Source organism: Euwallacea similis, chromosome 3, assembly GCF_039881205.1.
Source record: "Euwallacea similis isolate ESF13 chromosome 3, ESF131.1, whole genome shotgun sequence".
Classification (NCBI taxonomy): Eukaryota; Metazoa; Arthropoda; class Insecta; order Coleoptera; family Curculionidae; genus Euwallacea; species Euwallacea similis.
In genome coordinates this window covers 286,162-312,967 of record NC_089611.1, presented here as the reverse complement: position 1 = coordinate 312,967, position 26,806 = coordinate 286,162, and the positions used below count along the sequence as shown (strand labels likewise).

The window sequence follows — 26,806 nt, the reverse complement described above, 5'->3', positions numbered from 1 at the left end:
ACCTGCAAATATGGTATTTCGATTTGTTAGGAGAAATTTTACTATAACTCAAAGCCTTCAGAATGTACTGGTGATGAAACTGCGACAAGTGTCATTATTACATTTTTGGCTTCGTAAAATTCAGGAACTGTTGTAAATCAGTGGAAGTGGGAAAAAATAAAAAATATTTTACATTTTTTTAATTAAAATTTACAAAATATTTTACATACACAACCATCAGCGACGACACTCCAAAATTAAATTATTAAAAACTAATCTAAAACAATTTGAAAATATGGCTCATTCGATCGAGTACCCAACCCTTTAATAACCAGACAGGATTGCCTGCGTCTGGCTTTGCTGTTGCTGCCTATACTCCCTATTTATGGTACTATATTGCGGTTGAGGCACCGCTTCGAACCGCTGCTGAGACCTTTTACTCGGAAAGACGTAATTCTGATTCGGAAGATTTGAAACGGGCTCCAAGACGTACCTGGGTCTCGAATAAGTTGTGTACCCATAATCACTTCCAGAGCTAAAACCTGTCGGGAATCCGCGAACTGGTAAATTCGGTAACGTCGGACTTAAGGCTTCATTCAAGGTTACGTCATATTCGTTCAAATCTAAAGGGTTCTTTTCGACGATTTTGGGGCGCGGACTGGTTTGAGAAGCAGGGAAATTCTTGGATTTGTATATCTGTTGTCGTGGGGAATCCGGTTCGATTAACTCTGACCCTTGAACATTGGGAGGGACGTATTTGGAGCGCACAGGCACTTTGATTATAACAGGAGAAGGTTTGAACATCGGTTTTGGTGGGGCAGAATCTTTAGGAGCCTCTATTTTGCCCTGATTATCATCTACATATTCTGGCTCTTCGTCTTTAATTCGGCTTTCTTGGGATTCATTTTCAGAAGCGGGTCTATCCACAGCTTTGAGTCCTAAAGGCTGAAGACCTCTGCTATTGTATGGGTTTCCACCTCGACTCGGAAGGAACGGCCTCTTAATTATTCTCATTAGAGGTTCTTTCCTGGCAATTGTTGTTTCAGTGGTTGTTATTGTTGTGCTGATGGTAGTACTTGGAGTAGTCGTCGTGGTAATTCCCACCGATTTCTTCTCGCTTCTCAAACTCGGCTTCGCCGTCTCGATTTCCTTAATTTCGTCTGCGTACTCCTCATCTTCATACTCTTCACTCAGTGGGGGATTTTTCTTTGGGCTCAGCCGATATCTGTTCCTCGAACCGCTATACTTCGGTTTACTTTCCCTCTCTTCACTCTCCGGCTCAGGCCTCCTCGTTCTAGGCCTATGAACACTAGACTGAGTGCGTGACTCTTCATTCTTGGACTTCTCCCACTTATTTTCCGGCTTAGAATTGCGCGTGTCTGATCTCAATGGTTTCCTTACTGGCTCTTCATATTCCTCATCCTCATATTCTTCTTCCAGAGGCGTTTCCGTGGTGGTGGTAGTGGCAACAGTACCCTTCCCGCTTCCGATTGCTTTATAGGCGAACTTATCAGCGGCATTTTTGGGCACAGGAAGATTGATTCTTGGCGCAACTCTAGGACGATCATAAATGGTTCCAGTAGCAGGTTTGATTATCGGTCTTCCATCTAAACTGGTCGGTGGTTCATTGTTTTTGGAATCCTTCGTTTTTTTGCGTGGACGTTGTTCGTAAGCATGATTATCATTCGATTGGGGTTCTTCATCGTCCTCGTACTCGTCTTGAGTTGGTCTTCTGTTTGATTTTCTTGTAGATTTTGGCCGTACCGGACGGCTACGTTCTTCAGATTCCTCATCAGGTAAGTGCTTACGGTGATCTTCGTTAGGTTTTGGACGTCTACGACCTAAAATAGAAAATAATATTGTCAGTCATCAAAACTGTAAAAATAAAAAACAGTACTTTCGGCAGGGTTTTCGTCCAGGAGTCTGTCATCCATCTCTTCGTCTTCCACGTCTGGTTGTCTTCTATCCTTGTTTCTTCTCCAATAAGGCCGACGTCTTCCATTAACCCGTCTGATTTCGTATCTGAAGATGAAAAATGAACCCCAACTTAAAAGAATGAACATAATGAATACATTATTGGCTATTAAAAGAAACGCATTCAGACTAGACAATGAAGGTCTGTGTCGCACATTTCTATTGCGTTTGATTTTCGGAATAAATGAAAATAAACGTTACGACAATATAATAAGGTCATATGGTATTCATATATTAAATTAATTTCATGATTTCATGATTTAAAATTTAACACATTCTCTCTATGTGAAATGACAAGTATTATCATTTCCAAGTGCATCATTGTATCAGAATTTTTATATCGTGGTAGAAAGAGCATAATTTTCTCTTAGTTCTTATCTCAAAACTGAAAAAATAATACAGGAGAACGATATAAAAATTCTGATAGTCGGAGTCCATGAGAATTTCGTACTCAGTACAATAGAAAAATCATGAAGATGAAATAATTATTGTTCTAGTTCTTGACCAACATTCAGGATAAGCTTAAAATATCTATTCGGTATTTAAAAATGCCACCGCAGTACTTTCCTACATATGCTGGACACAATGGCGAACGCGAATAATTTTTTTATCGTCCTGGGAATCGTGCATTTCAAACATTCTTAACACCATAAAGGGGAATAGGTCAAATTTACAAAGAAAATAACCTTGATTTAAAACATCGATAAGATATAATAGTAGTATACTGCTATTCATATGAGTATATAATATTTATTTTAACTGATGAATTCTTTAATTGATCAGGTAACTTTCAAAGTTCTTCTAAGGTTTACGCTGCTTTACAGCAGTTTAATGAGTGAATGTCTATATAAAATATTTTTTCCACTCTAAGTAGGCAAAAAAATATGTGGGCTGGTGATCTGCAGTAATATATAAAAATGAAACCAAAAGACCAGAAATGGTCGATTTTTTATGTTGTATTATATGTTTTAATACAAAAGATTATGAGGATATCTATTCTTAGTGCAGCTAATCTGAGATTCTGTAACTCACCAATTCAATTAATGCACCTGGGAAGTTTGCTAAACTGTGAACGTCCTGTAAGTTACTACACGAATGAGTAATTACACAATATTGTATCACGAAAGAAAATTTGTTAAACCATTCTAGAGTCTTCGAATCTTAAATTTAGTCTAAAATTCGCTTGATTAGATTTCAATAATAATATAACTAGTTATGGAAACATAAAAATATAATAAATTATATACATATGTATACATGTATTGGTTTTTCTGTAACGAAATAGGAATGTTGGGGACTGCGTATAATGAAATTAAAACTCTAAAAGTAAAGTGTACGAAAAAGAGTTTAAGATTCCCTTTACCATGCTGAAAACTTTGAATTAATATGTGTCGTAGAAAAGTGAAACTTACTTAAGACCCTCACTTACCTATCCCCATCGTAACCATCATAATCTTCATCATAAACAGGCCTTGGTCGAGGTCTCGGTCTTTTTCTTCGAGGTCTAGGTCTTTCGTCGTAGTACTCATCTAAGTCATATTCATCATCGTAGTACTCATCATCATAGTAAGGTCTCCTCCTTCGGCCTCCCGGTCTGATAGGACGACGAGCACCGCCGCCTCCACCACCTGCTTATAGTTTAAAACTTTTAATTTAACACTAGCAACAAAAGATTTGGTTAATTAAGTTAATATAGGGATTAAATGTGAATTCGGTTGAAATGTTCCAGATTGCTGGTACATCGTTAAAAATAGAATGTATTCCTCAGATCCCGAGGTAGAAACTCTTTTTAGTTTTTAATGTGAATAAGGCGCTGGGTTTAACAAATTGTACCCCAAATTTCTGCTTCACATTGGTAAACAAATAGGGGCAAGGGTTGTTAACTTTTACAGCCGCATACTACAGATAAGTTGATTACCTCCTGTGTTTAAAAACACCTAAATTAATGTCATTTTAAAACTAGGCAATGATGCCGAGTTGCCAAAATTTTACCAACCACCTAATTACTATACTAATAAAAATTGTCCTTACATTCCAAGTATTTAGAAAGTTTGCTTACGCGGACGACCTTGCTATCACTTATCAGCATCAATGATTTGCTACAAAGGGAACAAACTCTGAGTGAAGACCTTGTTAAACGAAATAAATATTTTAAGTAGAGAAGGCTCACTCCTAATGCCAGAAAAATCTAAGTATAGTCTTTATAGTCGCATATGGCAATTACGTCATTATTTTAATCGCCGCATTGAAATTCATTCATACCGAATACCATGTAATAAACCAATGTAAACAAATAATTTATTAAAATTCAAATTAATATTTTTGCTTTTATGTTGTTTTGTTTGAGCCTTATTTGATTTGTACCATGAAATCATATTTTTTTAAAAAACATAATGATAACTTAAACAAATTATATAGAATGTTCAAATAGATGAAGGAGTATGAAGAAATACATATATGAAGCTATTTTAAATTTTCGTAAGTTTACAACATATTTGGGAAATGTGTTGGAGAATTTGGAGCTTTTCATCAAAATAAAATTGATATAGATATTTTAAATTAACTATTGTTAGATAAAATAATGTTAAAAAATATTACCTGTGGGTCTTCTTGCACCTAGTGTTATAGGATCTGCAACCTCAGGAGGAGCAGTAGTGTAAATGGCAGCTCTTAGATTAATTGGAGCAGTTGTAGTTGTTGAGGGCGCTTGATAAAGGGCGTCATTTCTATATATGTATATATATATATATATATAGTATATATAAAAAATGGTTTTCATAAAGTGGACTTGAAACATAGGAAGTTAATACTCTACTGTTGCTGAGAATAAATGAGGAGCTTTAGAATAAAATCAAGTAAATCCAGTGCATGTAGTTTATTCTACTTCATCGGTTTTAATTAAAAAATAGATTTATTTGGTTTTGTACGAAAGCATCGATATCAATTTCTACAAAATCAACCAAATCTACAAGTATTTATTTGGTTTTACAAAGTACTAGGTAGTTCATATCATCAGCTAACAAACAAATGAATCAACATCCATCGGTAACTGAAATTGAAAAAAAAAGTGCTTTGCTCCAAAGTGCCTCACACGTCCTTATGTCCTTATGTTAAATTTATTTCATGATGTTACTGTAAAATAGAATAATTATTAACCCACCTATGCCAAAACTGTTTGGAATTTTGGCAGTCCACCTCTGAGACAAAGTGACAATTGAAGATTTTTTGATCGAAGGCAGTGTAATTGGCACATAAAAAGTCGTATCTTGTTCCAGAAAGACAGTGGTGATAAACCTATAAATAAGTAATCTTTAAACCACAATTATTTAATCTATGTAGGGAAAAAATAGTAACGTATGCTGGTACTCAAAGCTAAACTTTTTGGAAAAAAGGCAATTTGTTCGGGGCCATTGTGATTCCCGAGTGAAAACTGGCCACAGTTGGAAATATATGTGTAAAGTTTAAGTTCACTATTTAATCAATCATGGGGAAAAAGAAGTTCGTTTAACTTAGTCGCGCCATTATTCTAATTTAACATTCGCTACGGCTAAATAACTTTAAAAAATACATGAAAATCGTCTGCAATGCACATTAAATCTCCAAAGGATAATTTTATTTATTTTTCATTAATAGTGTTAATTAAGTCACAACCTAATTCCATTCTTATAATTGTGACTACTATTCTTCAATGAACTTTGTTACATCACAAACTTCACAAATGTGGGCACACTTGCAATATGTTCATGAATTTACCATTATACTATAGAATAGAGCATTTGTCAATTTCTCCATTTCCACGGAAATTATCTTGCTGGTAACATTACCAAGAGTTAGAAAATCGCGATTTAAAGACATTAATGGTATTGATACACCCTAAAAAAAATACATCTACATACTTCCTAAAAAATGTTGCAATGTGGCATTAATGCATGCAATAATTGGATTAAACCAACAAAATGCATTAGTAGTTGAAATCAGTTATGCAAATTTTGGACACAGATGCAACTAACAAGAAAATGTACTTGTCTCAATTTCCTGTAAAAATAATTTATTCATGTTCTGTTTAAACTTGATTTAGACACCCGGTGATTTGCTGAAATTATCATTCACCGAATAAAATTTACCAATTCAATAGCCGGAAATTTGAACCACAAGGGTGTAGGTGTAAAAAACATTCAAGACAATGTCATTTACAAATCAATTCCTCGTCATGCATTAACAAACACGCATGTGATTGCGTTGCATTACGTATGGTATTTCCTCATCTACCAATAACATAAAACTTATTTAATTGGCGCGACAAAAAATGTAACCTTACCGATATAATATTGTTCACTTTCACTCAGGCATGTAATAGTTGATCAGTGAAATTACTGAGAAGCCTGGTCATATGGGGCTTTTTGAATATCACTATTTAATAGATTTAGATATCATGCGAATATCTACATACCTGCCCGCTCGGTTTTCTCCATTAATTCATTATTAAATAGAGAAATAATTGCGGTTTCTAGAGGAATATTCAATAATATTGTTGTTTTATCGATGGGAGTAAAAACAGTATTAAAAATCCGCTGGTGTTCTCCAAATAATTACTGAAGATACTTTCTATATGCATATAATGTTTTTTTTTTGTTATTATTCCAGGAAATCTGAAAAACCGTTAAAAATTTTAATTGAGTAAAAGTCATATAAAGTAAAATCGAGGTTTGCCTGGAAAGCAAGATGACTAAGAAATATTTCCAACAATGCAACGGTAAATTTTTTTTATGAAGCTTAACTTATCACTTTAACCAGTTGAATAAAATGGCTTAAATCACCTAAAAATGATAAGAATCAGGTCAATTTCAAAAATCGATTATGTTTTTTATCATAGTCTGAATCCTCAACACTCGTTTTATAGACACGTTTAAAAATATTGTATGTGAACTTAATTTATAAGTTACTACTCTTTTATTGTTTCAATATTTGCAATTTCAGATTGTCTTACTAATAACAAACCCACATTGTGATATTGAAATTGCCCATAAAATTTCGGTGCAGAAAAACTTACCACTGAAATTACTGTTAAATTTTGTGGTTACTTTTTGAAATTCATTACCAGCCATGGTTTCGTGTTTGTTTACTGTTATTGGTAAATACAATTATTTCATCGTACGTATATGGTTAGCGATGCTTGACAATAACATTATTATGGCAGAAAATTAAAACGGCTTTCAATATTTCTTCCGTATTGTTGCCGAAGAAATGATTGTTTTTCAAGTTTCAGCCCGAGTCTTCTTTACGCGTAATTCCTTAACCTTTATATTCCAACGTATAGAGTGTTTAGATCATCGTTAATTATATAAGTTTGTATGTAAATGTTAAAACTTGAAAAGCTACTTTGGTAGATAGACAGGTATTTTGTTTTATTTACAACCATATACGTATGTAATGTTGATATTACTAACCTCATTACAGGTATGGAAATATCATATTATCTACCTTAACTTCTCGCCCTCATTCCCAGTTTTCCAATTTCCTAGCCTATTTTGATTATTTCTAGAATTGTTTCTAACATACTATCCATTGCCCAAAAATTTTTGGTTATTTTTTTGTTTGCTGCCCGTACACCTCATACCAAAATACTTTTTTGGAGTATAAACTCTATACATTTTTAAAAAAATAACAAACGTTTGATAAAATTCATGATGTTTATTTATTCATGTTAAATCAATGAACATCATCATATAATTAATCCAAATTAAATACATATTGCAGTTAGAAATAAAACAGTATACAAAAGACAATAGAGAGTTTTTTTACTCTTTCGAAATTATAGCGAATCTCGACACTACACCTCTCGATAAATTATCAAATCTCTCGATAGTAAGGAAATACTTTCCAACTTAGTATGTAATATATTATTACAGACATAGTTTATTTAAGCAGTAGGATTAAGTGAGTGCACTAAAGTAATATAATTCGGTCCCAATGTATTTGGATTGATTCTATCCCTGAAATTTGACATACTCCCCCTGTATATTTTTATTATATGAATTGTGTATACGTATATTATTATGTAAATGTTTTCCATAAAATCAAATATCTTCGGATTCTTGCTTGAATTAATAATCGAATCGATTCGCGTGCAGTTGAAATGGACGATTTACTCGAAAAAAAGGAATAGAAAAAAATTAACATTTATTTGTTTTTGTAGTGAATACATTTTCAAATAATTAATTATGTTAATAGGGTAATTAAAGAAAGCAAATTGAACTACATGAAATAAAACTAAAAAATTAAAGGTGAAATTTTCTCGACGATTTTGATGTGTTATAATTGGTAGCGTAATTCAGGCATCTAGCTTTTGATTTAACCTTTCGATTGACCAACTTATAGTTAAATTATTAATGTGTTGTTAATTTTAATATTAAGCTAATGCCAGGTTTTACTTCAATATTTCTATGGAAATGGATGCAGTTAAAGTTCACAGCACATGAATAACTTTGCGGAAAGATAATTTCCAGAGAATTAATCTAAAATGAGCAGACTATTGGGTAAATTTTAGTATTCCGTAGATACTATCTCCTACATAAAATTACTATCAGTTATTAGATCTGTTGGTCTTTATAGCTAAATTATTTGAAGAAGTTAAGAGAGTTTTTGGATGATCTGGTTCTAAATCGAACCTATTAAACTTGATCTTAAAACGATTTCTACTTACTTGACATTTGTGTGGTACACTGGCATAAAATCCATCATGTAGTCCATCACATTTAAAATCTATTTCCTCGGGTACCTGAACGACAAACAGAAAATTAATACGGACAAGATTAAGCAATTTACATATAAGTACTGAAAGTATTTCGTGACAAAGCGGAGTAACACACCTCTGGACAGATGATAAGCAAGAAGACAAATGAGATATGGGTGTTATGCTTCAAGATGATTTAACATCGGTGTAACGCGTATTGCATGTTAAGTCGAAATTTATATTAATGAAGTTTATCTGCATGATGAATGGGTGCACTTAGTATGAAATCAGTTTGATATGGGATGCTTTAGTCCGGAAGTTGCATAAAACCAAGTATGAAAGTTTGAAAACATTGGTTTACTTTTAATGTAATAGCAACGGTTAAATACTGATCTATGCAATCATTTCCTATTTAATCATTTTTTTTACTATTGAAATTCAAAATTCAAAATCTAACGATGAAACTACGACAATAAATAAGCCAACAATTTATGATTATTTCAAAAATCTTGGGTAGATTTACCTTCCATAATAATTATTGCTCTCAATTACAATCATTATATCATATACATATGTATACATATACATATATATAGCTATATCATCATTATACATATCAATATTAAAATTCCCATAGAATTCACAAAATATAATATGTTAAAAAAAGGTCTGATCCAAATGACAATGTTACACTTACTCTTTCATAGAAAGGGTATTCCGAGAGATTGTACCCATTCAATTCTTTGGGTAAATTGGGGTCATAGATGTAGTCCAGTTGAGGATTCCCAGTCAGAACGGGTTCCGAACTATTAGAGCTTTCTGCTCCAGTTTTGTTAGCACTTTGAAGGGTTTCGGAGGTATTATGCACGATCTGGAAATGAAAAAAAAATTCAATTGGTATTAAAATTAATGGAAAGTATATTAAACCATTCAAAACAGGTTGAATGTCCTAGAACAGAGTCCTCTCCAAGGCAAGTTGCCCCAATATTTCTGATTCGGAGTTGTTAGAAAAGCACATCTAAAGGTAGGTTGTTCATGTAAACATAGAAATAATTTTTTTCGTTTCTGATCAATAAGATGATCATGATTAAAAGATTATTCCTTTTTTAATATCCAAATTCAAACCAAATTATGTGATTAGGTGTCAAAGAAATTAGCATATACAGGCACGAAAAAATATCAAGAGACACTTGATGATTTCTGATTTTCGATATGTTTTTTTTTTATAATATACATATATACATTTAATTGCGCACTACATACAGGGTATCCAGAAACAACGTACATGTATTTCGGGAGCCTATTCCTAAGAGTAAAAGGACAAAAACAGATTTACTTGAACATTTACATTTCGTAATAATTTTTACTTCCTTAAACTTGAAAAAAATGCAGCATTGAGTATTGAGACTATTACCTAAAAAAATCATATAAAAGCGAGGTTAAATATTATAGATATACACAGTCAAAATAAGTATTAAAATTGGGAATATGAACCCAAAATGTACAACCTCGGTCTTTTCCCAAAGTTGTAGCTATTAGCATATCATTAAAACATCTTGACCCTCACTTACTTACTAATTACCACCAACAAGGCTGTCAATTTTATGGTTTACGACAAAGGCCGATAATAATATGTTAATTTATCCTATTTCTCCTTTCGTGAACATCAAAAAACAATATACATTTTCCGCAACAAGTTATGATGTTTGACATTTCGTGCCGTTAATAATGTTACGTTTGACATTTTAAATGTCAATAATGCAACCTTAAAAACAATTTCAATATCAGAGGAATCCTTAATCAGTTAATTGTGCAACACGATCTTGTTTCTAACTAATGCAGAAACTCAATCGATGCTAAACTAAAGGCAAACCTAATTACTTGTTTAAGAAAAAAAACAAAGTGCATAATGGCAGAAAATAATAGGCTGTTGTTCTGGAATGAAAATGACATTTCAATAGAAAGTGAGATTGAAATAAGTTATTGTAAAATTTATAGGTGTAACTTTTGTTTTTCAACCTTGAGTGCACCTCAGCGGTTGCTTGAATTTCAATTACGGGTAGGATTTTTGCAATATGGATTATTAGTTTTAATGAGGTTGGTAATTACCGCATAAATTAATATATCAAAGGCACTTCCACAGACTCTATGAATGCGAAATTGTCTTTTACTTATTCAGAAACAATAGAAAGCCTAATTATTATTATGTGTGTAACGCACAGTCATTTCATATTTAACAATATTTTCTATGACATGATTAAAATCAGATATGCAAAATTTGCAAAAAATGAGTAGCAAAATAGAAAGTGCCATCGCCTATTGGATACGAATAATCAAACCGACAATGTATGGTTGCATTACGTAACACGTGCTATTAAAGAGGTTAAATAATTCAATAAAGCGCTTCGAAGAAGATCCTACGCAACGCGGGAACTAGCAACTACCTTGAAATTGACTTCTTAAAACTAGAAATGACATAGTGTACCAAAGACCTGTTTATAGCTTTGTAAAGACGCAGATAATGTAGACAGCCGTTCTTGCGTTAGTAAAACTGTAAAACATGCAAACTACCGATTTGACAAGATATTGCGACTGTAGTAGGTAATTACCTTAAGTACTACAGCAGGATACGAATCAATGTCAATAGCCATTGTAAATCACCTCTTGTAATTAGATGTACTATTGAATTTTGGGATGGTCTGCTTTCACATCGATTTCAGGGATACAATGACAACCCACACTGTTAATAAATACTACGGTTTTTAATATAGGGTTAACGAGGACGATTGAAACCAAATTTAGAATCGAATTCTGAATTTCATCGAACAACTTTGCTCGTAATGAACGGATTTGTTAGTTTAACTTTACGGAACTTCCTTCTGGAAGTTGTTTTTCTTGTTTCGAACAAAGAAGAAAAGAAATAAAAAATGAGCAAAAACAAAATTATTCGCTCTTTTTTGAGACCTTATTTATTTCCTTTCTATTCCCCTTTCTTAGTTTTCTGCAAAGGCAGCATTTCTGTTGTTCCTTCATATGATTATTGTATGTCATATTTCGATTCTACCTCTGTATAATTTTTGTGTATCTCATGTTCAGAAACCTGAACTAATCTCCTTTTTTCCATTTCTGCGGGAATAGCATTTCTATTATGGCCCTATAAGGTTTCATGTTGCATATTTGCCAGTTAAAGCACTTCCAGCCTGCATTTCTCATGCATAAGTATAGTTTTAATTAGCGACTCAGAAAAGAAACAAGTTAAATTCGAATTTCTACCGCAAGCAAACTGCATAATATTAAGAAGTGTTTCGTTGTTATTAGCACCGATTTGATCAATATGATTTGGTACACATGTAAATAGAGCATAACCCGTTACCATAAGACTTGCGGTAGGATTTTTTTTGTGAATTAATAATCCGTTTCTGTTTGATTTTTATTTTTTTATTAAAAATTTGTTTTCGAGTATTATACAGTATTTGAAATTATTTAGAGCCTTATTTTCATAAATGAAGTGAAACGAATTAAAGAAATGCAGCGGTCTATGATATTTGGAAAATAATAAATCTGAAATTCAGAGCTAGCTAGCTTTAATTATTATTTCTCCGATAAATATATTAAAAATAACAGTTTGCATAATCAGACTTATTGACGATTTACCTACAAAATTGCTAGCTCTGAAATTGCATATGTGCAAATGTGTTAATATTCACATTTTTTACATACTAACCTCAAGATAATTATCATGACAATAAGTATGATACCTAAAAAATATATTATGAATAAATTTATAAAAACTTCTGTTAATGATAATATTCCAGACTCTCGACGGATGGTGATGGTGAGAAAATTGCTAAAAATAGTGAATGAATGTTGTAGATCGACGTCGAAATTGTTTTGAATCGAAAAACGGTTTGCACTCCTACGTATAAGTTGAATCGCATTAAAAACAAAAGGGTACTGTGCAAGGCGAAAGTCTAAATTAAAATAATAATACCAAAATTAGTTAATCGCACACTTATCTAAAAGATAATTGCGATTATAAAATCCCCTAACTATCTTCTAAACTCGTACAACGCAAATGTCTCAAATTTGAATAATGGCGGCCGATTAAACTTGTTGTAATGGGAGGAATTCCGTTTCGGTCTGAATGTGTTGCAGCGGCAGTGTATCTACTTTCTATTATTTTTTCAAGTGAACCGATTACGGCTGCTTAATATTTTAATCGCATGTATGGCCAATTCGACTGTTTTGTCACTTTTGCTTTTAAGTAAAAGTAAAAATTCGCTTGCTCAATGAAACCGCAAGTGCGGGCACATGGTCTGGAAGACAATTAAGTTTGTTATGGTGTTACGACACTTTTTTTTCACCATTTTTTTCAATTATAATCACAATGAAAGATATTCATGGCAATTTAAAGCGAGACACGGTTTTTATTATCTTACCTCTGTGTTACTGTTCTCTTCGGCTAACGAGCTCGATGTGGCTTCCGTGGTAGAAGAGGTCGTTGATTTGGAGAATATCAGTGCAGTCGCCCTTATGCCGTAAACATCTTGAAGACTTAGCCATAACACACCTGAAATTATTTTGTAGTAACGTGTGCATTGAGTTAAATAACGAGTTTTTGATTTCAACAAATCAAGGCAGGAAACTAAAAGGGATGCAATTAGTACGTTCTGTAAGTACAGCCTACGCATTTTTGGTTCTAAGTAGAGGCGTTTTGAAAAACAATGCACCTCATGTGCATTTGAAAATTTGTCCATTTACTCAATGGCATCAATTTACTCAAATGGCATTAAGTTACGACCACATTATTCAACTAAAAGCAGAACTTCTATACATTTGCTGATATAATATATGTTCATGCAGACCTATTTCGTATAATTGTAGCAGTTGTTTATCATATTTGAATATAGATGAACTGTATTGAAGACGAATAGTATTCGTAAAAAAATTCAACAGAAGATTTATTTTCCGCGAAATAGTTTAAGTTTGTGATTACTTACGCAAAAATAGGTACAACGAACACGAAACGAGTAATAAAATTGCGAAATAGGAATTTGCAAACAAATTTACTTGGCGGACATTTCACTGGTTACAATTTATTATTACAGATAGAGAAAATTTAGATAATTGATGATATTAAGAAAAAAATCAAAGTTAACATATAGAATAAAGCGATAAAAACTTACTTATTTTTGGACAGTGTAATTGTAAAATCATTCTACGGGTGCGTGAACGCACCTGCTTCGTCAGTTCCCTTATCTCACTATATTTGAATAATAAAATTAAAATTTTGTTTTTTTTAATTCATTTTTCAGAACTATTAAAGAAGGAAATAGGGAAACGTTTAGAACAGAATAGAAATAATAAATTATGAAGAAAATAGAAAAAATGATGAAAGACATCTAAAATTAGCCTCATTCTTAAACTTAAAGTCTTTGAAAAATTTGTTTTTATTTGTTTCCTTTTCAAAATATTTTCTGTTCTGCTTTTTCTAACCTTTTTCTATGACAACTTTGATCGTTCTGAATGCGATTCAAATATAATTTAAATTAATATTGTTAAAATTTAGTTAGAAAAAAGACATCGATGTAGCAAATTCATTTAGGCACATGCAGAAAGTGATTTTACAGTCAATACATCTAAAAATACCTTTAATTGTGTAGCTTTATTTGGTATCCTCTTATACTGATTATAGATAGATAGTGAATTTCGTTCACTATCTCGCTATAATAATTAATTCTAACCAGTAGAATGGTCGCAAAGCAGATTTGCCTGCAAATTTCCGTTTTATAACTTTATTACTTACTTCATAATCATCGTAGCTATTTTTGCATAAACGGTAAAAATCCCAAACTTATTTGTAAGATATACAAAGAAATTGTTTGGCTCAAACGTTGTTTGTTTAAATGTAACAGTAAGTGTAAGCAAACCCTGTGTTTAAATACATGTAAGTATTTATTTTAGTTGAACAATTTGAAGACTTTAACACATAATTTCTTAAATCTAGTGTCAGATGTGTAAAGTGGGACTTAATTCTTGGTTGAAATTTTTAAAACTCTAGCGAAAAATCTCCCAGTATGTCTTATATGCTCATAATACATCACGGCTCCTACGGTATATGGAAATTCCATCATTTACATGTATACATAAACAAAGACTTCAGGAAAATGCAATTAACAGATATTTCTAAGAGGAATTCAAAGAATTGCAATAATAATGCTAATGTTCTATACAATAATATAATTCACATAATAATACTAATGTTCGGAGAAACGTTCTTTTAAGACATCAGGAGTTGAATTGTGTTCTGACTAATACAAAGAATTGGCATCGATATAGACTCCTATTAAAAGAGGCTTCGCTTATGAGTAAGATAAGCTGAAGCAGGTACAGAAATACAGCGATAAATAATGAAGCATACAAAATGAGTATGCAAAAATAATCTGTGAGAAGAGAGAGATCGAGACACAATGCGAATACCTCAAATAAATTATTGCACGCACTTGCAGCAGATGAACTGAAGGAGAAATAAAAAGCTGACACGACATGCAAAAGAAAACTGCAAATTACAGGCACCTTTCCAACAAAATCTTTATTGCGCTGTCTTCGTGCAATAAACGTATCAGCCACACAATTCTCGTGTTAACATCCAACGAGTTAATTAAACCCCAAGAGTGCTTTCAACAGCAACACATCATAGTTTCGACTTAATTTTTCTCAACACAAACGATGAAAAAACATATTATTCTATTCATCAAACGGCGGCTAAAAATTCTAATTTATTGTTAAAAGACATGTTGGTTTGACGTGCCTAACGTTTGCATTCGTTAGTAGGTGAAGGTTGGCTTCTTGCATGCTTTTCAAGCACAATCAGCGAAAACTGTATCGTGAACATTTTAGCCACCAATACATAAGAATTACAGTGTTTTTTCGTTTCACACGCAAAATACTCTCTCAAATTAAATCATAAATACATAAGAATGAAATTGCAAACAAAAGAATCAACTCGTATTCAAAAGCCCACCAATCCTATTTTCCAAGTTAAAGAAAGAACTTAGGATTTAATTTATGGGATATAATCATTAGTAGAAGAATATTGAGGAGTTAGTAACTAAACAATAAGCTAAATTGATTAATTACATATTAGTTCTTCGTCTAAATACAAAAAAATCGAAAAAACTTACCTGCCGACAGAAGAATCCACAGTCCGGGAGGTCGTTTCATTCTGCAATGAAACAAGAATGGCAAATTAAAAGCTACGTTTGTTCTTGCACAAATCTGTTGTATAAATTAACAATTAAGAATTGACATTGTCTATAATTAAGAGAGATACGACGATAAACTTCCTTCTATAGAATTTCCTTTATAAATTAGGTGCAGTGGTTTAACAATGCTGGGGCACCGAAAGAATTTTACGAAAGGAATCGTTGCATTTGCATTATTAGTTTTATCATCGTAATCCATAACAATAGGTATAACTGACGATCTAACAATCAATGTTTTATTGTTTGATGATAAATTGCACTTAACAGCAATCAACAATGTTTCATTGAAAATTATAGGGATTGACATGTTACTGAGACGAGATATAGAATTAGAGACAAAATTACCATGTAAGAAGTATGAACCAAACGTGTATATGGTACTAAGGCTAATGTTTGTTTTTTGATGTTTTTGGATGTCCCACCAATACTGACAAAAATTATTATTATTTCTGTTAACTTGCTTTTTTAAACTGAACGTCAAAAACAGAAATTTAAACTCGATTGCCTATCAAGATTTTCATCTTAACGAATTTTATCCGACATAATTTCGCAAAATTTAATTCTTTTATGAAAATCATTTTCTCTTAGTTCTTGAGGTAAGTATATTGTGAACTGACGATAATATATTTTTTTACTTATTTTTTAGATTAAAAAGCTGTTGATTATGGCAGTGATTAGTTCATTGGTGTATTTTTTTCTGTAAAACCTTCCTATCTATTACGTTGTTAAATCACTGAGGGAGAACTTCTTCGTTTATCTTCATACTTAACGATCACTAGAATTTTCTTACGTCCAGTTTCGTTCAAAAAACGTACTGTTTCCACGTGCACAATGCCTTAATTATCGGTTATTAGAGAATAAAATAAAATACTGGAGGTAAAACAAAGAGCTCATGAGTAAAGAGTGAGATTTTCCCATCTCGTATTACAATGAATCGCGTTGATGACCAAAACAGTTCAAAGGTTTACAACAAAAAAGCAAATACACATCACAAACATCATATGTATGGTCATGCACGAACACCCCTTAAGTCATTTACAATTCTCGACGTGTCCTCAAACTGCAGACATAAGCAGGTACAATGAACCTGCCTTTCGAATACTTCCGTTACCTTTACCATATTCTAGAAGTCCATTATTATACACTGTCACAATACATTGATTGCATATTGCTTGTTAAACAATAAGCCATCCCAAAATGCGAAGAAGTATTTGGTTTCGACTGTCCCTGTATATTCACTCATGTTAAATAGCTACTTTTAATTTGGTAAAAAGAGATACGTAACATATGAGTGGCGTATTGAAAGAGCCTTTACAGACACTGATTGCATAAATAATAATTATTGTGCATCAAATCCAGTTAATACAGTGTACAATGACAGATTCTTGTTTATTTTAACAAACGTTTACCTTCTGGTCCGTGATTGCCAAATCAAAAATATGATTGATGGTCCTAGACTGAGAGTCGCTTCTCATATACAGAAAGCTGTAAAATCGTTATTTGTTAACCGATTTTAAAAATTGAAAAGCAGGAAGAAATGGTTGAATATTCAGTAATTTGACAATCGGCCCACAATATGTTTAGGTCAATTTCTTGTCAAAAAAAACTAATATCATATTTTTTCAAACGTCATGTGTGATATTTTATATTTTTTATAATTCACTGTACTTTCTTTCAATATTTTTTCGAATAAAAAAAAAATACAATAATAACCTACGGAGTACTATTAAGTTTTATTAATATAGTTCAATTTAGTAGACTAGATCCAAATAACCAGTTATTTCAAAATAGTTAAGATGTTATAAAAAAGATAGAGATACTCAGAAGTTGTTCTACCAGCAACAGATAGTTTCTGTATGTTATAACATGTTGTCAAATTTTATTTATATTCTGAAATCCCGAAACAACACATAAAACATACGTGATTGTCATGGAAATGCTAACACATAACGCCACCTGTGCGTAATAATATTGCGAAATTGTATGAAAGTTCATTGTAAAGCACTTGTTTGTAATTGCTGATTTACTGCTATGAGCCATTCTAACATCATTTACCATTTACTAACATAGATGGTTATTAAAGCCTAAGCAATAAAAGTATTGTCAGTTTTCTGCCATTAAAATGTCATTTTTTTTTGTTAATTGACCAAAAGATTTATATTGAATGTCATGAATAGATATATCGAAAAGTAACTGTATAATGAACACCTCTTGGGACATACTTGCAATTAAAATTAAATCGAGTATTACATGGCAGAGCTTCAACACTGCTATTGTCTGTAATGTCACATACCTATGGTACTTATGTAATTGTGCGCACAAAGCATCGAAGTTTATTAGGTTCCTTCCTCATATGTTATTGCGGTAACCCACATTTTGTAACCTAGAACCTCGATACATAAACGGTTTCTTTTCCATACGGTTTAAATGTGGCTTCTGTGTTTCGACACTAAGTCACGCTGCAAGCGATAATTTGATTAGAAAACGAATTGAATGTCCTTCCTCATATATATCAGTATATACTAAAATAATAATTATTAATTATATTTCCCGACATTATAATTATAATGACAAATGAAATTTCTGAATTCAATTCCTGACAATAAAAATAATAAAAATATGAACATAGTTTTCTCATATTTTGATACATAAGGAACTTAGATAAACTTCGAACGGACATGGGAAAAAAACCGGAACATGATATTTCAAGACGGTAAGCAAAAAAGCGATGTTCTTGAATATAAAAAAGGCCAAATATCCCGCATACATGGATTAAAATTGCAAAATACTTTTTTAATGAAAATGCTCGAATAAGTCACATTTAGTTTTTACATAGTTGCACATTTTATGACATGATAGGCCACGTCTATACACGATAAAAATTCATCTATTTTGTTGCGTTGCGTGAATTAGTATATTTTTTAATTTTAAAAAATGACATTTTATTAAACAGCTATTACCTACCTCTCCCCTGACACTGTCAAATAGGACAATTTTTATTTATTACTATATGTTATTAACGCAAATTTCTCGACATATGTTGAGTTCACATGATATGCATTGGACTCCGTAAGAAAAAAGATGATAAGAAAAATGAAATTTAACTACCTGATACATTACGACCTTTTATGTTCATTAAAAATTAAAAACAAAATTTGAAACGTTCAAACATTTTATTTGAAAAAATACTTGCAATTCTAGCGAATTTACGTAGAACTTTTGACCATATTATGAATAAATTAACTGTTAATATAAAAAATATCAAACATTCTGGAGTCGCAAAATTTTAGAGTTTACAAAAACCTCAAGTTTTGAAAAATATACAAATTTGCTGCTAACTCGTTAAAACTCAAATTTCTGCCATCTTTTAGTTTCTTATTGGCCACTCTGCAGAATTTACTAGAACAAACATGTAAATTCACAAAACCTGCTAAATTTCACTACATTAAGGCTTGTCGATTTTCTACTAGCTCTTGCTGTTTCATGCGCGCCCACGTAGACGGCATAATTTTGTATTTAATAAACCATTTTGTAAGTGTACGTGTTATAATGAACAGCTTAATGACCCCACAAATTAATTAAAATGTTTTAGTATTTCAGAATACCATATAGCATTTTTCATTTTACTGTAAAATTTTCACGACTAAGTTCCACAACTAAAGAATATTTTAAAAGAATCATATGTATGTCAGAGATTTATTAGTCCTTAAGTTTTGTAAATGTAACATTAGAGCTGATAATAAGATAATAGGCAGGTTGACAGAGCCACTTTAAAGTAAGGCACTGTCGAACGAGATCAGTAATATCACAACGCACCTAAATGGTCATGTGTGCAATTATTTAGGGCAATATTAAACAGGGACTGGCAAGTATTTTTCCCACAGATCTTAAGGATTCATCAGAATTGGGAAAGTTAAGTCAAGAAGGACAAAGAACAGGCAGTTAATAGATAGATGGGCAGACGAGCGGTCATGGAGTAGAGAATTTGTTAGTCTGTATTTCTATTCTTTTACTATTAATAAACACCTTCGATTAAACATGGAAAACGTCTCAAATGATATTCCGACATATATGTACATAATATCATGCAAACATTCAGATTAAACTCAGCTAATCAGTACACCACATAACCATAAAAATAATTTTCGAAACGAAATTTCAAATTTGCAACACACTTCTTAGATACAATACTTTGAAAAATATATATGTATATGGTATGCTATATGTAATGTTTATAGAATTTCTGGGTGAATCGAGAATTGTGCAGCTGTCAATAATTTCCTTATGATAAATATAAGGCGTTCGATTTAGACACAAGCATTGATTTCTCACAAATTGATTACTTCCATTGTAGGTTTCAGAAGATGTTAGCCACTTTAACATCATGCGAATGCAAAATCATTCGAATTGCACCTCAGAATGAACAGCCAGTATCCGTGAAAGTACGTAGATTCCAGAAGGTTAGCAAACACTTAATTTTACTCTTACAAGAGAACTAAAAACGAGTCACTTGTAAAACTCTACCTAGCAAATCATACTTTATTAAAAATACTTAGGTATGACTAAGTGTAAAAATAAGAATTTATATCCAAAAAGTCTGAAGCGTTAATAACGCGTATTTAATAGTAGTTAAAGACAAAATAAAGATTTGAACTCTTTTTTCCTTCTTTGACCCTAGACTTACATTAACATATTTAATGAACTTTAACAAAACTAACGTATCTAAAGTAGACATGTTCTTTACTCCTCTCTTTTCATATAACGCAACAACACTCCTACAAGTCCTTAGCGACTGTATTTCTGTATTTAATTGGATTTCACTTACAATTAGCGATTCTAATGATACACTCAAATAATATATTAAAACATCACTCATGACCTGGTCAAGTACATAGGCATTTAGACTATCTATCTATGCATCTCCTAACCAAGGCGTTTGTAAAAATTATGTTAATATGTTACGTAACTCGAGTTTTTGAGTAGCGTTGGGTAATATGCCGTGATTTTCTATTGATCGATTTCAGATTCGGGGTTTAGATAACAAAACAAGTAGCTAAATTATTTTACATATTAGCGTCATGACATAATTGATTAGTACTACTGCTTTTGGAGATGTACTAGTCAAAATTTGCAATGAATACATCTGTTTTTAACTTATGATGTATTCCCTGTCTTCGCACACGTTATAGAATCAGGCATATAGCATGAGGTGTGACCAGCTTTAAATGTTTTATTAATAACATAACAAAGACAAATTTAAAGTCAACTCATTGCAGGTGTATACGGAATTACAAACCATAATATTATTAAAAGGCGTGGCCGAAAAAATCACTTGGGCTGCAGGTAAACTGCCTTTCGAGTGAAGGTAACCAGCTTTTTAATGGCATTCTTGTTACTGCTAACTATAAGTTAATCGACTAAAGATCGCTGGAATTTCTGCAATGTCACACTATACTAAGGACTGTGGATATTGCGATGATGATGACATGGGATTTTCAGGAATTATCGGCAACAATTTAAATTGGAAAGATGGTAGAAAGAACCTTTCCCCAGTTATTAACTTTTGGGAATTTGTTGCAATCGACAATTTATCTACTGTTTAACTTATAAGCAAACTAAATGTATCAAAAACCGGTTATTGGGGATCCTTAAAATGGCAAATTAACCAGACAAAAATTTAAATATTTATATATAAACGTGTATCTGCAACCTGCGGATCAATAAATTTCAACAGGTAAAACGGGTTAGGTTTTGCTATGTAATAATAAAGCTTTTACTTTCAGGTTATTAAAACATTTTGTGAGATCTAACAGATGTTTTCAGTAGATTTTATTGTAAATAGGTCAGCGAAAAAGCAAAATGTGAAATTTTATTTTAATTTTAAAAAGGGTATAAAAGCTAGTAGGTTTTAAACCCCTTTTTAACAAGTGCGGTAAAAATTTTTATCGCACGTGTGCGTGTGAAGGTTTTATTTCACGATAATAATTAACTGGGCTTGAGAAGACAAAAAAGTTAAAACACATGCGTTCGTAAGAAAAATATTGTAGATAAAATATGCGAAAGTGTCTTTATTGCACTCTGTTGCTGACCGACAGCGTGTAATACCACTTTTCGAATGTGTTAGGTAAACAACTATAGCATATTTTGCTAACAACTTAATATTCGAAAAAGCTTATTTAGATCCAAGCAATTCTTAAAATGAGAAATGCTAACTGTTTTCATTCATTAATAATTTAAATTTTATGATATTTAAAACCACTGGTGTTGATGATAATGTCGTAAAATCAACTTTGCGCACTGTGTAAGATAAAGAAATGTTTAAAAATACAATTAGGCAAAATGTGTGTTGAAACTGAGAAAAGGTAGCAGACGATCTTAATCTATTCGTGGCATTTATTAGGATATCATTAAAAGTTACGAACAGATCACAAATACAAATTTTCGTTATTGGAAATGAGTATTTTTGTATTTATTAATATACATATTGTATATCGAAATATCAGGTTGTTCGGAAAGTAATTTCGTTTTTTTATGTGAAAATGAATGACAGTTTTCGTATAATAAACAAATGCTTTATTAAATTATATATTGGCCGTTCTGGTCCAACACCTTTTGCCATCTTTCTGGTAGTAGCATAATTCCACGCTCATAAAATTTTTTGTCTTTGCTGGCAAAAAACTGATCGAGGTGGTTTTTGACCTCATCATTTGAGATGAAAGTTTTACCGTCTAAAAAATTTTGGAGTGACCGGAACAAATAATAATCCGATGGTGCCAGGTCTGGAGAATATGGTGGGTGTGGCATTGTGTCCCATTCAAGCTGTAAAAGCTTTTGGCGAGTGACCAAACTTGTGTGAGGTCTCGCGTTGTCTTGGTGAAACACTACACCTTTTCTGTTGATTAGTTCGGGTCTTTTCTGTTGAAGTGCATCCTTCAGTTTGTCCAGCTGCTGGCAGTAGACTTCCGAATTAATCGTTGTGTTATCCGGTAAAAGCTCAAAAAAAACGATTCCTTTAAAATCCCACCAAACAGACAGCATCACCTTTTTTTGGTGAATATCGGCTTTGGAAATGGTTTGAGTCGATTCATCTTTTTTGCTCCATGACCTCTTGCGTTTGACGTTGTTGTATACAACCCATTTTTCGTCCCCAGTAATGATGCGCTTCAAAAACGGATCATTTTTGTCACGTTTGAGAAGCGAATCGCAGACGTCAATGCGGCGACACAGATTTCTCTCTGTGAGAACATGGGGAACCCATATATCGAGCTTCGAGGATAATCCCAGGCCTTTCAAGTGGTCATAAACTGTTGAATTCGATAAATTTAACTTCAATCCGATCTCACGTGTTGTTATTCGACGGTTCGCATCAACTAATGCCTTTATGGCGTCTTTATCAGCTTCAACCGGCCTTCCCGAACGTGGTGCATCTTCGACATCAAAATTGCCAGATCGAAATTTAGAGAACCAGTTCTGACACTGGCGTACTGTCAACACACCTTCTCCATACACATCGGTCAATTTCTTTCTGGCTTGAACAGCATTTTTACCCTTTCTGTAGTAAAACAGTAGGATATGTCGAAAATGCTGCTTATCGCTCTCCATATTTAAAAGGGCACCAACCAAAAACTACTGCGTAGAATTAATTGAAATGTTTCACACACAAGCCTTGTTATATGAGCTCTCAAAGCATATAAAAATTATATGGCTTAAGTGTGAGGTTAAGTGCAAAAAAATACCATTAAATCCTCTGTCGGGAAAAAACGAAATTACTTTCCGAACAACCTAATATAATTATTTGCAAATCGCCTAAATCGATATTGTGTCATTAATATTCAACAAGAGGACAAACTTACATAACAGAGGTTACAACATAAAAGTATAAATTGCTTTAATTCGTAATACTTCTAAACATATCTACAACAAAACGAATGTTTAGAATTTCGATTTTCTTAAATATTATTTAAACTGTTCATTGTAGGGACCAATTACACGTTTATAACAATAAACTCCAAAAATTATAATTGCAAGTTATCAATAATTTCATCAGATAATAAATTTAAAAAAGCTGTAGAGCAATATTTTGATGAATAATTTCTCTTTTTCTCGTTATACACACAAGATATGATCCAAAAATCAAAACATATCAAGATATTACACACATTGACTCAGTTTCAATACAAAACTTCCTTTAAGACCACAAGATGCACGCTGCAGATATTCTATAGGCATAAAGATTTAGTTTCCATTAGGATATTCATCCGAGAACTTTCTATTGGAATAACTATAAAATGCGTTTACATAATTAACTAAAAACAGTGTTAAAACCGATAAATGATATGGCAGCGTGGAATGATATGACCTCTCGTCAAAATCGGAACAAAACTATTATCTGAAAACCGCATAAAATTGAAATAACCAATTCATGAATTACTGGATTTTAATAGTCATGCCCAAATTGAGTCTTTGGACTCAATCTACCGTTGCACGGCATACTATTACATCAGCCCATAAAACATTTGTATCTTGTATAAAAATGTTTTGTTACGAACAAAAAGAGGTACATTGCGGCAATACAACTGTTATAAAAAAAGTGATTCGAAGTTGTGTTATTTTTATTATAGTTTCAAAAAACCGTAAAGTTACGATATAAAAATTTCTGAAATTGTTTTCAAATTTAACGCAAAACCTTGATAAGTGACTCGTATTAAAACTGAATAAACTACTCGTTTGAAAGGAAAATGTTTAGTAATTCTCATTTAAGTCTAAGCGAAAACGATGGCTAAAACTATTTGAACTTCCAATATCTGGTAAGACATTTTTAACTTCATGTGTCTATGGGAAGAATTTGCATTCGCATAAGAATGATAAATTGGCAGTTCTCACGGTTCAAATCCTAGATTTATCTCAGTCTATTCCCATACAGCTTCAACCTTCATAACTTTCTTAATAATTACATATTATTTCATTTCAGTATCTCGATCCGATTTAGAAAAAAATCGATTTAATCAACAATGTATTTTAATCATGCAACGCGAAAAACACCTACCTTATATAAAAAACATAACTTCACAAAGGTTTCTAACTTAGATATTTCCAGAATAATGGAAAAATAATTAATAACATTTTAACTTTCAAATGTTTCTATATTTCCCAAAATATTAACTTTTGGAGAAGGCATGCCACCATTTGACATGTCCCGTATATAATATGCGAAGCAAATAATTACTAAAAAATTTGAAAGCCAGTAAAATAAAGGTAAACAGTTTTTTTTTAGCGATATTTTTGTATGTTTAAAAGGATTGCGCATAATGCACGCCTTCTGGACCTACGTCTCCTTGCAATGTTTTCCTTTTTCAGTGAAGTATCTTAAACCATTAGATCTATAGCCTATTAAAATAAGTGGCTCAGCATTAGAAAAATCCTGTATAAATCTGTCAGCCTTACGAAGTTTCTTGCTATGAAACAAACGTATTGTTACAAATTCCCATAACTCTCAATTAGTTGAAGACTGTATGTACTTTCTGTTACCAGTCCTGACAATAGATCCTAATACAATTTCTGTAGTTAGTCGCTAACAGATAGTTTATTAGAAATACAGGAAAGGAAAAAAACACAGTAGCTATATAAGGCTCTGATAAGAATTTGAAAGCTGTTTAGCCTTGGAAACGATCACTTCACAAGAAATTATGCCAACGACAAGAATTATTATGACAATACTGGCCATTACCTCTCTACAAACTACTATCAGAGATGATATTTCCTTGTTTTACACCATCTACAGGAAATTAAAAACCTGCATTCTAATTAGAACATCCATATTAAGTTTTGATTATCTTTTAAACACAAAAAAACTTTCTCTCTCTTTGTTATTAACTACTATGATCTGTTTTTCACCATATTGTGCGCATATATAATTGCAAAATAGTGTAGCACAATTTTATTAAAAATCGGGAACTAACACAAGTATAGGTAGATATTCAAATATTCTAACACTAATTGAAAACATCCAACTATTTACACTCAAAATTACTGAAACCATATAGACAATGTGAATTTGTGCTTACTATTAGGAAACAGGGGCATTCTTATTACACCTAACATACATACCTTCTTCCGCTGACTGTCTGTAATACCAAGTAGAAATTACTCCAAAGAGAAAATGTCGCTTTTAGAACATATTCCACTAAAGAAATTCCTGAGTATGATGAGTATCACACTACTATCAGCACTGAACACTTCTTGATACAATGGTAAGTCAAAGTTCGTCCCTATGATTCGAATTAGGCCCTTCAATAAAATAAATCACATACAAATAAGTCACAGCGCATAAAAGTGCAAATATTGCTAAAAATTCCAAATACAACAAGCAAAGACTTCTTAATTCTGCGGCTAAATTCTTAAAAAAGATTTTGATTTCTATAGTTGCTTCAAAAGAAAATTGTTTATAAAATTTTTCACGGGAAAAACGCGCACTGGTGAAACTGCGTACACCCCGAAGACACTCAACCGCAAAAGCGACGAAACGTTGTCTGGAATGTACTTTTCCAGCTGCTTACTTAAGCCGACGATAATTTTGCAAAAACTCTGAACCATTTGAAAATAGCTAGAGATAATCAGTCCAATAAAAACGCATTAGCAGCCAAAGATCGAAATTTTCTTACATATATTGAACAGGTCGATATTATTTTGACTCGTGGTAACACGGCGTTGCGCGACGTAGCTGGCTGATGTGACTTAACTGCGGCTGGTAAGTGGTATTCCATGGTTTTGTGATGGTTTGAGTACCATATCAGAGACGTATTAAGCCCATCTAGGATCGTTATTGAGTGTTAAGAAATCCATTAAAAATTAAGTC

The 26,806-nt window shown here is 32.3% G+C and overlaps 1 protein-coding gene across 3 annotated transcripts; it reads right to left on the bottom strand.

The window, feature by feature from the left end:
• LOC136419611 (uncharacterized) lies at nucleotides 1-26,685 on the bottom strand. Of its 3 annotated transcripts, XM_066406082.1 has the most exons (11): nucleotides 26,613-26,631; nucleotides 26,059-26,219; nucleotides 15,871-15,911; nucleotides 13,126-13,256; nucleotides 9,384-9,557; nucleotides 8,657-8,731; nucleotides 5,114-5,247; nucleotides 4,552-4,679; nucleotides 3,383-3,584; nucleotides 1,877-2,001; nucleotides 1-1,820 (listed from the first exon to the last, which is right to left on the bottom strand). In XM_066406082.1, the coding sequence occupies exons 3-11, from the start codon at nucleotides 15,908-15,910 to the stop codon at nucleotides 304-306; spliced, it is 2,526 nt and encodes an 841-aa protein (XP_066262179.1). In that variant the 5' UTR covers nucleotide 15,911; nucleotides 26,059-26,219; nucleotides 26,613-26,631; the 3' UTR covers nucleotides 1-303. The 3 variants fall into 3 exon arrangements, with proteins under 3 accessions (XP_066262179.1, XP_066262178.1, XP_066262180.1); XM_066406081.1 differs by having other exon boundaries at nucleotides 26,059-26,685; XM_066406083.1 differs by having other exon boundaries at nucleotides 3,383-3,581; nucleotides 26,059-26,685.
• Nucleotides 26,686-26,806: the final 121 nt, after the last annotated feature.